General features: G+C 47.2%; 1 protein-coding gene across 1 annotated transcript; it reads right to left on the reverse strand.

Annotated features, from left to right (window-relative positions):
- Nucleotides 1–5800: 5800 nt before the first annotated feature.
- Nucleotides 5801–10878, reverse strand: LOC125540023 (elongation factor 2-like). Its single transcript, XM_048703627.1, has 4 exons — nt 10588–10878; nt 9935–10046; nt 7103–9598; nt 5801–6192 (listed from the first exon to the last, which is right to left on the reverse strand). The coding sequence occupies exons 2-3, from the start codon at nt 10026–10028 to the stop codon at nt 7155–7157; spliced, it is 2538 nt and encodes an 845-aa protein (XP_048559584.1). The 5' UTR covers nt 10029–10046; nt 10588–10878; the 3' UTR covers nt 5801–6192; nt 7103–7154.
- Between the last annotated feature and the right edge of the window lie 222 nt (nt 10879–11100).

The following is an 11100-nucleotide window of genomic DNA, read 5'->3' on the forward strand; positions in this document are numbered from 1 at the left end:
TGACGGTTGGTGAATAGATCAAAAGTTTTCTCCCAAAAAGTAAAAATGAGAACAATTGAGTAATTTTTACTATATGATGAAAAGCCATCCATTATTGGGACTTTCAGTAAAATGGTTCACAAATGTTGTGTTTTACGTGCCAGTTTAGTCACTTGTAAGTTGCATGTAAATTATATTCGGGTTAGTCGATTTTTGCTAGAAGGAAGCAGCCGCCGGACAGGAGGAAGGAGTAGCCATTGGCTCGCCGAAGAAGCCTCTGGGTCTATGGCAAGGTGACAGACGGCCCTGCTATCTATGTTAGGGTGGAAGGCGATCCCATTATCTATCCTAAGGGTGTGGTGGGTGGTGCGGGTTTGCAGAGAAAAAAAAACTAGTGTCACCGGTGTTAGAGGGATGCCTTGGGGTGGTGGCAGCATGGTGGTGGGAGGCAGTTGAGGGGAGTGGGCGGCGTAGGCCAGCAGTACGTGGGGTAGTTTGTTCGGGAAGAAGATGAACATGAGGTTGGGTTGGAGTTGAAGAAGTTGATCTGACCGTCCATCTTGCATCCGATGGCTCGTAACGAATCGACTGACCCAAATTGAATTTTCGGTCACCTGACGCCTACCCAGTCCCTTATATTGTGGCGTCCTACAATATTCTTTTATTCTTCTTCTTATTTTTATTGACAAACCCTGCCCCATTTTCACTGGGTTTTTTTTTGGCTGAGAGTTGTACGATGTTCCACTTGCATGGATCGTCCCAAGAAGAGAAATCATGTGCCGGCATAGGATGATGATTAGCCATGGCGAAAACTGCCCCAAACTCCATGGCTGTAGTTTCGAAGATTTGAAACAAAAATCCAAGGGTGTGAAGCCGAGCCATGATGTTTGTTGCTCCTTCCGTTTCAAATTACTTGTCATAGAATTGGATGTATCTAGAACTAAAATACATCTTTTTTCTGCAGCAACAAATCATGCATGGTCTGCTGACGTGGCGGGGTCCAGCGCCTCGCCTTGCAGCGATAAGGTGATCCCTCGATCGCCTCGCCTTGCCAGCGTGAGCGTGGGATCCTCCACCTCCACACGGCTGCACAATGACAAAAGCAAACCGATTTTTTTATTGAATCAGTTCTGAAACCCTACGAATTCCTTTTCTCTCTTCTGAAAAACAAATGGTACGAGATGTATAATTGTTGGAACATTTGTGCGAATTTATGTTGAAACGTGTTTGTCGTCTATGCATCTAGACAAAAAATATATATCTTTCCTCCTCCACAAGAAAAGCTCTTCTCCTCTCGTCGGCGCCATCTCTAATGGCCTCTAGCCCATGGAGGTGCGGAGGATCTCGGCCCCCCGCTGGCGGAGGGACCCTGTTCTCCTGATTAGATTAAGCGTCTTGGTTGGGGCTGTGTGGCAGCAGCGATGTTAATTAGTAGGAATAATATCTCCCACATTCTCCTCCCGTCCCGATGGTTCGTCTAGCATCATTGAAGGGCGTGTGGAGGTTTATCTCCGTCGAAACTCGCGGGTTTCGTTCTGTGCTGGTCTTCGGTGGATCTATTTGGATCTGGTCTTCGTTCATCTTTGTTTTGATGTTCACACATTTGATCTTTGTTGTTCTTTGTACTGCCATGATTGAAAATGAATAGATTGAAAATTTCTCGAGAAAAAAAAAATCTTGGATAGGCTTTCACGAACAAGCGCCAATAAGAGGTTGCGACACGGCTGGAAATGGACTGTAATTTTGTTTTCGTGTTGTTAATCTCGCCATGGAGTAATTTGCTAGTCAATATAGTGCACGTTATGGGCCCACGCACGGGGTTCCCCTGTTCTACTCTCTCACCTCTTCTATCTTAGAGCATCTTTATCAGACCCTTAAAACCACCACCCGTATAAGTGGAATAATTGTCGAGAAAATCACGTTATAATGGCTAAAATTGGCTGCGGCGGAAGGGATATTCTCTTTTACCATTTGGGTTTGCGGGCTCTATTCTGCGCGCTTTCGATTTCGGCCCTCAAACCATAAATGCACACAAATAAATTGACCGTGATTTTCAACAAATAAAACATAAAAATGCCAAGAATTCAAACATGATCTTCCCACCACCACATAGTTTTGGCGGCCTTGCAACATAGTTTTTGCGCCACAACCCAAAAGACATCGCATCCGGCATCACTTCATCATCATCATCATCATCATCACAAGATGATATCTTCACCACCACCATTGCCACCACTTGCCGAACCACCGAACCTTGGCACCGCATGGCCTCTTCCGGCTAGCCTCCTCCTCTCCAAGATCTCCAACCTTGCCATGTCATGCCATTCTTTGGTGACATCGTCCATCTCATTTCGGTTCATCATCATGATCTTATTCTCCTCTTGAAGGAGCTTGGCCATGGCTTTGTCCTCCGCAGCCTTGGCAATTCTCTCCTCAATGGCGGCCTTGAGGTCAATCTCCTCCTTGAGTAGTTGCCATTTCTCTTACTTCTCTTGAGCCTTCTTCTCGGCTAACTCTTTTTTTGCCTCCAATATCTTGATGACCAATAGCTCATTGGACTTGACCATGTCATCTAGCTTCTCCCACAAGCTTGCTGCCTCCGTTTCCTTCTTGATCTTGCCTTTGGTCTTCTTGTTTCCATCGGGCTTGTTCTTGTTTCTTGGGTCATCGTCGTCATCATCATCATCATCATCAATCTTGGTGAGGGCACCTCTCTTCGATGGGGATTCTTTCTCAATCACCTTCCACTTCTCGCTATCTTTGAGAAGTTTCCAACAATGCTCTAGTTGAAATGACTTTTTCATTAAAGCTTCCATGTCCTTGTACTTTTCTTGCGCAATTTTGTCCTACAAAATGGAAACAATGTCAAATTGTGCAACCGCTCCGAGTTGTACAAAAGATTTATGCTTGGGACATAAAAGCGAACTCACATAGTCGGCTTCGACGACACCACTTAGAGGTGCATTGCGCACTTGCGTCCAGCAAGCAGCCCAACGGCTTGATAACGTCCCAAAGACCTTGAAGAGACCGAAAGGTGCCTGGCGTCCGATTGGCATACTTTGCCATCATGCAGAAGAATTGAACCTCGATCCTTTGCCAATATCGCTTCGCGGTTTGGTTGGTGCCGGTGCACGCATCAAGAGACACCGACTCCCAAGCCTTGATCAAAATTCTATCTTCCAATGGAGCGTAGTTCTTCGATCATGCGTGTTTTGCTTGTGCTTGGTCGTACACCCCCTCCTCAACCTCCTCCACATCATCTTCTTCCCCGTGACCGTGCATGCCACCATCCATCTCGTTGTAGCCGTACTCACCAATCGGTGATTGATCGATGTCGACGGTGTTGTCGTCCAAGATTTGCACGAAGTCGACCTTCGCAGGATGGATACCAGCACTACAATTGTGCTCGACATGTCACGTACAAGCGGAATGAACTCAAATGAAAGAAGTGCGAGAGATCGAAGAATCATTCCTTGCGCCCATTCCGTCGAACACCTCGGGGGCAACAACTGTGCCATCGACGGGAATGCTCGGGGCAGCTCTTGCCGGAGCAACTGGGGGAGGTGTTGGCGGGTTAGCTCTCCCCGCAAGCTGCTTGTGTTTCACACTGGAAGCCTTCCCCTTCTTTGCCGGCGGTTGCAGGACTGAAGTCGCATCGGAGGCGGCTAGGCGGGTGGGCGGGAGTGCCCTCCAGGCGGGCCCGGCGGGAGCGCCACCCTGGACGATGACTTTGCCTTGCCGCTTGCGGGGTGGCGCGGTGCAGCCTTGAACGGCGATGGGCGCGACATGTCCGCCAACGAGATCTGCCGAAGGGGTGGCGCGTGGATGGCGTCCGCGGTGACGACCGACGGCTGAGAGGCTTCCATGCGGGTGAAGGGACGCCGGGGAAGGTGCTCCGGGGCGAGCGGAGGGAGGTGGTTGAGGCGGAGGGAGAGGGAAGCGGGAAGAGCCGCGCGGAAATGTCCCTCCCACCAAATCACGCAACTGATAGGGGTCGAGCTCGGGTCGGCCTCCCGCCCCGTGAATCTAAAGATTGAGGGCGAAGTCTTTCCGCGCCCCGTAAAAAAATTTACAGTTCACGCGCCGATATGGTGTCTGGTCGAGGCGTTTTTTTGCCCAAAACCGTAAACTAGCTGTTATTTTTTCGCCTGAAACCGTAAACCATAAACCGTTGACGAGGCTGCGTCAACGGTGCCGCGAGTGGCCGCTCCTTCGTGCATGCGCTCCTCCCACACCTTTCCCTCCTCCCCTGCGCGTCGCCCAGGCCTCTCCCACGACGTCGTGGCTCTTCTTGTTCAGCTGTTCTGCCACCGGAGATCATCGGAGTGCCACGGCCATGCACGGTGCCCCCATTGTCCCCCGCGTGCAGCTCAAACAGGGCGCTCGCCTCCCGCAGCACGACGACAACGTGACCCCTCGATCGCCTCGCCTTGCCGCGCTCCAGCGCCGGCGTGACCGCGGGCTCCTCCACCTCCACACGGCTCAAGCAAACCGATTTTTTTTTTACTGAACCAGTTCTGAAACCATACGGATTCCTTTTTTTTTCTTCTGGAAAACAAATGGCGCGAAATGTATAATTGTTGGAACGTTCACCGGCAAAAAGAATAAAATAAAAATAATAATTGTTGGAACGTTTGTGCGAGATTATGTTGAAAAGTGTTTGAAATCTTGGGCAGGCTTTCACGAACAAGTGCCAATAAGAGGTTGCAACACGGCTGGAGATGGACTGTAATCTTGCTTAATTCCGTGCCGTTAATCCCGTCATGGAGTAATTTGCTATTCGATATAGCGCACGTTATGGGGCCCACGCACTGGGTTCCCCTGTTCTACTCTCTCACCTCTTCTATATTGTGCATGTGGTTTGGTTTTTATTTCTCTCATATTTTCCCCCATGTGGTTCTGTCTTACGAAATGTTCACAAATTATGATATTTCAAATTTCAAATGTTCTACTCTCTCACCTCTTCTATGCTGGAAGGTTTTCGAAAGGTTACATTCTGAAAACTTTGGATCTCTCAAGTTTCAGAAAATGCAAGATTTCAAAGTTTTCAGCCCTCATTTCTCTGCAACTTTCCACAAGTTGGAACTTTTAAAAGAAGATTGATTTCCTAAAACATCAAGTTTTAATTTCCAAAAAAAGTTGAAATCACAAAGGTCGGGTCTGCATTTCTGTGCAAGTTAGACACACATTTGTTCAAAAGTTGCCAAAAAGGGAAAGTGCTAAAAATGAAATAAAAACTGGATCGAATCGACCAGCCAAGCCTAGCCACGCGAAATAGCTGCCCCCATTGCTATCACACTCTTGTGAACCGGTTTCCCGGGTAGACATATCAAGCTTTTATAAAACCCAGGTCCTTTTTTGGAACGTGATTTCTTCTCTAAAAATGTGCTTAAATTCTGCTTGAAATCATTTGGATATATGTGACCTAAATTTTATGAAAATAAACAAGAACTATTCAAATATCTGTGGGCTGCAGTCAAACATTTTAGTATAAGTTTTCTCCCGTTTACTACATGTCATCCCGTGATGAGAAATCAAAACTTGATGAAAAGAAAAAGTTTTGTCCAATTTTGTGAAGGTGGGGAGAGAAAACTAGAATGAAAAAAAAACAGGGGTGTGCAGAAAAAGCAAGACACGTAGGAGCTAAGCACGCATCTTGAAGCATATTGGACGGTGGGTGGATGCGACCGCGATCGAAGGAAGAGTAGACACTACAGACAGACACCATCCACTGAGATCAGTTCTAGTACATGGCATGACTGGCGAAAATCGGAACCAAACATTCAGCAAAAACTAGGGCAGTCCATCAGGAGATGTAGAGCAGCATGCAAAATCCTCTACAGCTAGCACTTGCACAGCAACGATGAATATAAGCGGGTTTGCCACATGGCATGTTACTAGTATTCAGCAAAAAGTAGGGCAGTCGATAAGGAAGGAGATGTAGAGCAGCAAAATCCTCTACAGCCAGCACTTGCTGAGCAGCGACGCGACATCAGGTACATTGACACCAATTAAGTTCCTTCTTAACACTTGAGGCAGCGACGACGCTAAACAGTTCAGCTCAGTATGAAAGTTTCTTCTTAACACTCGCTACCATTAGACCTACCTAGCTAGGGGGAGCAGCAGCCCCTTCCTTCAGGGGTGATAGATGTCGTTGACGATCGATCAAGTGAAGCGAACCCAGCACTGCATACTAGCAAGGAGAAGAACACACTGCAAGGGGGAAACCACAGAATCCGAATCAGACACGACATCATATCACATACTATAGATGAGCTGCAATGCACCACAAAATATAACTGCGTGCACTGAAGAAAGTGTGCACAAACACAGCAGGCTGGACACTGTTTTTCACAGTGACCTCTAGTACTAGATGAACAACAGAAAGCTGCCGGCCTCACTAACCAACCAAGCTGCCTTGCTCTACCAGCAAAGTCGGCTTCGAGCAGTAACACTAAACAGTTTGCTAGTGCACATCTGTGACTGGAACTACCAGTCATGCTTTATCTCAAGGGATTGCATGCTTGGGCGGGGAAAACGCAAGGCATGTGAGCATTGTGGCATCAACATCATTTCATCAATCAAATGTCCAAAGGAACATGATAATTTGAACATGTGCAATCTAATCATGATAAATGGAACATCTGCGGTAGAACAAGACCAATTTGTTTTTCTGACATTATCTGAAGCTAAATCAGGACAAAACTATATGCATTTCTCTATTTGGTTCAGTGCAACAAAAAAATCAAAGTTCCTAACAGAGTATGAAGTCCAAACAAGAGAAAGAAAAAAACTGATCTGGCTATTGATTCCCCTGCTTTGCATAAAGAACCTGCAAAATCCCTTGAAGTCGCCACCAAATCAGGAGATATGTATCTCCCAAACAAATTCTGCGACAAAGCTAACTAGGATTATGTGTTTACTTGCAGCTCAAAATCTAAGCTAGGCAGGCATATCTACAAGAAAATTGTGCCTGCTTGACCTGAAGATACAAATTTCAGCATGTTGCTAAACCTCAGCATACATTACGGCATCAAAGAACCACGAGTATCATATCAAAAGTATTAATACCATATCCAGGAGCAATATTAAGTAATTCAACATCAATTAGTAGATAACATACCTCGGAAGATGTCAGATAACAACAACATACACTGAAGCAAGGAAAGCCAGAGCTACTTCTGGAAAGAGGGCCTGCCCATCTTCTTCCTCTTGCGGATATCCAAGACCATTTGCCCAGCTGGCGCATTTGCCTGGAAAGGATCAGAGCACATGTCGCTCCAATATCCAAAAATACACTGCGGGGTGACCAGCTTAGATGTTGCAGTACTGATTGCCTTGCAGAGGCCAAAGGAATCATAAACTGGAACGTAAGCCTTCAGGATGTGTAGCATCGTGCCTTCTCTCACAAACTCCTCATACACAGAACCATTCCTCTGGTGGAGAATTCCGTAGATAGTGCTGAGGGCACTCTTAGGGCACTGGATCGCCACAATGTAGGTGGGTTCGAGAAGCCTTGGCTTGGCAGCGAGCTGAGACTCAATAAGTGCTGTCCTAACCATCTCATTGAGCTGAGCAGTTGTATGTCTCAATGCTTCATCAGCATGTATATTAACATTATGAACCTCAAAGCATATGCCATGCATCCTTTCTTTTGCCAATGCGCCTTCTTTTGCCACCACCTCGAAGCCAGCCACGATAACTTTCTTCGCTAACTCCAGATTCTGTATTACCTTGCACCTATTAACAATCACATTGGCGCCAACAACATCAGGACCAAAGCACCAAATCTTATCGCCAAGATCCTTATCCCAACCATGCTTAGCAAGGATCTCAGATCGTACCGCATGGTCAGTACGTGGACCCAAGCGACCATCCTCAATAGCCTCGACTACTTCTTCATCCAAGGGGCGGGCTACCAAAGACAAGCTGTATCGGATTTGATTGTTTCTGAACTTTTTCTCAACAGGATCACAAGACTTGCGGACAGTCTCACGGAAGGAAACAACAGGCGGACTGGAAACAGCAACTTCAACACCATCCATAAAGTTTTCCTGTAGATCTTTCAAGCAAATTTCCAGATGAAGTTCTCCCACTCCAGCAACCGTATAGGTACCAGGCTCTACCTGGCTGCACAGAACCACGGGGTCAGACATCGCCAGACGCTTCAAACCTTGTACAAGTTTGGAAACATCGGTCGGAACCTTGAAGTTAACTGTAACAAACATCAGAGGGCATACAGAGAGCTTCATCGCTCTGATTGGGCGTGCAACAACCTCCTTCTGGCTTGTCAGGGTAGCACTCTTTGTTATGCATGCATCCAGACCAATCAAACCAACAGTGTTACCGCAAGGAACATCCGGAACGTCACATTGCTTCTTTCCCATCCATATAATGGTACGCTGGACAGACTCCACGCACAAATCAGTTTCCATGCCGGGGACATAGGAAGGCCCCATGACCCGGACCTTCATGCCAGCTGCAATCCTTCCGGAGAAGACACGACCGAACGCGAAAAATCTGCCCACATCAGATGCTGGGACCATCTTGGAAACGTACAGCATAAGAGGACCTTCAGGGTCACATTTTTTAATAGCTTCTGCGTATTTATCATCAAGGGGGCCCTCATACAGGTTCTCCACGCGATATTTCTGTGCTTCTAACGGAGAGGGGAGGTGGCAGATCATCATCTCAAGCAGAGCAGTACTGGCTGGGAGCCAAGTTTGCATGACACACTTCACAAGAGCCACACCTGTTAGGTCCTTCTCATCATCCCTCAAGTTCACCCCAACCTTCTGCAACATTCGCCCCAATTCATCTTTCTGGTTATTAATGCAGACTTTGATGACTTTCTTGATTTCTTGGCAGCAAAAGGCAAATCCTCTTTTACAGGATTTGGAGCCAGTGTCCACACTGGTCCATTTTTTTGTGGTGTGGTCATAAAAATTGTCACCCCAAAGCTTCTTAACCATATCAGCTTCTGTCATTCCAAACATAGGGGCATACTTCTTTGCAAAACCAGCAAGTGTAAAAGCCCAACCATGTAAGCCAACAGAGAAAGCCACATTTCCCTTCTCGGGGTAGAATTGGACATCCTGAAAGCGGGGACCTCCATATGCTGTCATAAGGTCATTGACATTCTCAATTACATTGTTGACAATCTGATAGGCTTGCTCATCTGTAAATTCAGGTTGAGCATCTTCAACTTGAAACCCAGAGAATAATTTGTCCATCTTGTTTAGACAAAGGACAGGTTTAACCATCTCAGTAAGGGCTTGAGAGAGCACAGCTTCAGTTTGCACACAGACACCCTCGATGGCATCAATTACCAACATAGCGCCATCAGTAACACGAAGAGCTGTTGTGACTTCTGAAGAAAAATCGACATGCCCAGGTGAATCAATAAGGTTGATCAGGTATTTGTCCCCATCTCTTTCACCTTTGTGAGCCTTGAGCAATTCCTTGTTCATCTCATACAAAAGAGAGGTTCCAGCAGACCTGACGGATCTACCAGGCTCTGCTACATCCGCGTGAGTATCAGTCATGGGAACTTCAACATCAGCTTCATGTCTAATAATCCCAGCAACTGTCACAAGAGATTTTGTAAGGGTAGACTTGCCTGCGATGAGTAAATAAAACTGTATCAGTGCGCTCATTACTATTGAACTAGATACACAACATCAGAATTGCACAATTAGAGGCGACAATTGAAAAACAGCACATATATCTCAGGAAATTTCGGGGATTAATAAGCAGGTACAAATGGAAAAAAAACAAAGAGTTAAGAAAATTGCTAGACAAACATACATAACCTTATATGGAACTAAATTGCACAACACCGCATACTTGTATATACAGCGATCCAGAATACAAAACTGACATATTATCAACACAAGTTATGGAGCATCAAGCCAGATATTCTGCGTGAAGAAAACTTGAGCCTGCTAGCACATACCGTGGTTCATATGAGCAATAACAGACACATTACGAATGTTATTCTGCTTGTCCATCATTTCTCGGAGCTCTACAGCTGTGAAACCCACCATCATGGATGCTTTGAAGATAACCTCATGTTTCAGAAGGTGCAAAGTAGTCAGAAACGATTGACAGTCCAGTAAGAGGAACTAAGCCCCCACGAGAAGAAAGCTCCTTGGAATGTAGTACAAGACTGGGACCAACCAAGAAAAAGCTACTGAATTTGTTGAACTAGAGTAAGGTAGTAAGGTCGAGCATGGTATCAGAGATATTCTCGATCGTTACCAGTTATTAAGCAGACAGCACAATCACAATTAATGCCGTGAAGTGTGATTAATCATCTTTAATTTAGACATGGATGAAAGCAACATGGAAATCCCCACGCACACGCACAGAAATGATAGGTGTCGTTGCTGTCTACCAAACCTAACCTAACCTACGTACGGGGATTCAAGCAAGCATACATTCATTTGGCAATGATGATATAAATAAAGAGCAGTAACAGGTCCTGATAATGTTACTCCTCCAACAAGGAGCCGAGCCAACCGTGACACGTGAGCATGTATCCTGACGAGAAACGGAAGGCGACAAATTCAGAAGCAGAGCGCGCGCGGCCCCCGGCCAGATCCTCACCTTAGGTGGCTTCAGGTCTTGAAAGCTGATGAGGACTGGCGAGCTCGCCCCCGCTGTCCTGCACGGCCGGCCCCTGCCTCCTCCGCGGCGGCGGCGGCGGCGGCGCCGCAGAGCGCCGAACCCTAGAGGCGATCAGGCGAGAGGTCGCGGCGCCTGCGTGGCTCGCTCGCTCGCTCGCTCGCCCGCTCGCCCGCTCGCTGGAGAAGAGCAGCCCCAGCGTCCTCCCTCGCCCGTGTTTCCTTCTCCTAGAAGCCTCCGCGCCGGAGCCCGGGTTGGGGTTTTTGGCCTGGGGGAACTCCGCTCCGCTCGGGGTCAGTCTGTCGTACATTTTTTTATTATTATTACCAGCACAGCTATGGACCTGTCATGACACTGCGGGCCCACAGGGAAGCGGGAGCCTTGGCAGAGAGACGACGCCTAGAGGGGTAGGTAGGTCTCGTCGTAATGGAAAGAGGGCGGTAGTGCGGTGCGGTGCAGCAGAGGGTGGATACGGACGGCGCGCCAGTTGACGAT

Source organism: Triticum urartu, chromosome 1 (assembly GCF_003073215.2).
Source record: "Triticum urartu cultivar G1812 chromosome 1, Tu2.1, whole genome shotgun sequence".
Classification (NCBI taxonomy): Eukaryota; Viridiplantae; Streptophyta; class Magnoliopsida; order Poales; family Poaceae; genus Triticum; species Triticum urartu.

Bases quoted from the DNA above. Each gene is read 5' to 3' on its own strand.
- LOC125540023 (XM_048703627.1), bottom strand. From the start codon at position 10,028: ATGATGGTGGGTTTCACAGCTGTAGAGCTCCGAGAAATGATGGACAAG. The intron at 9,599-9,934 runs GTATGTGCTAGC...TACTCATCGCAG, and splicing joins TATTGCTCATATGAACCACG to GCAAGTCTACCCTTACAAAA.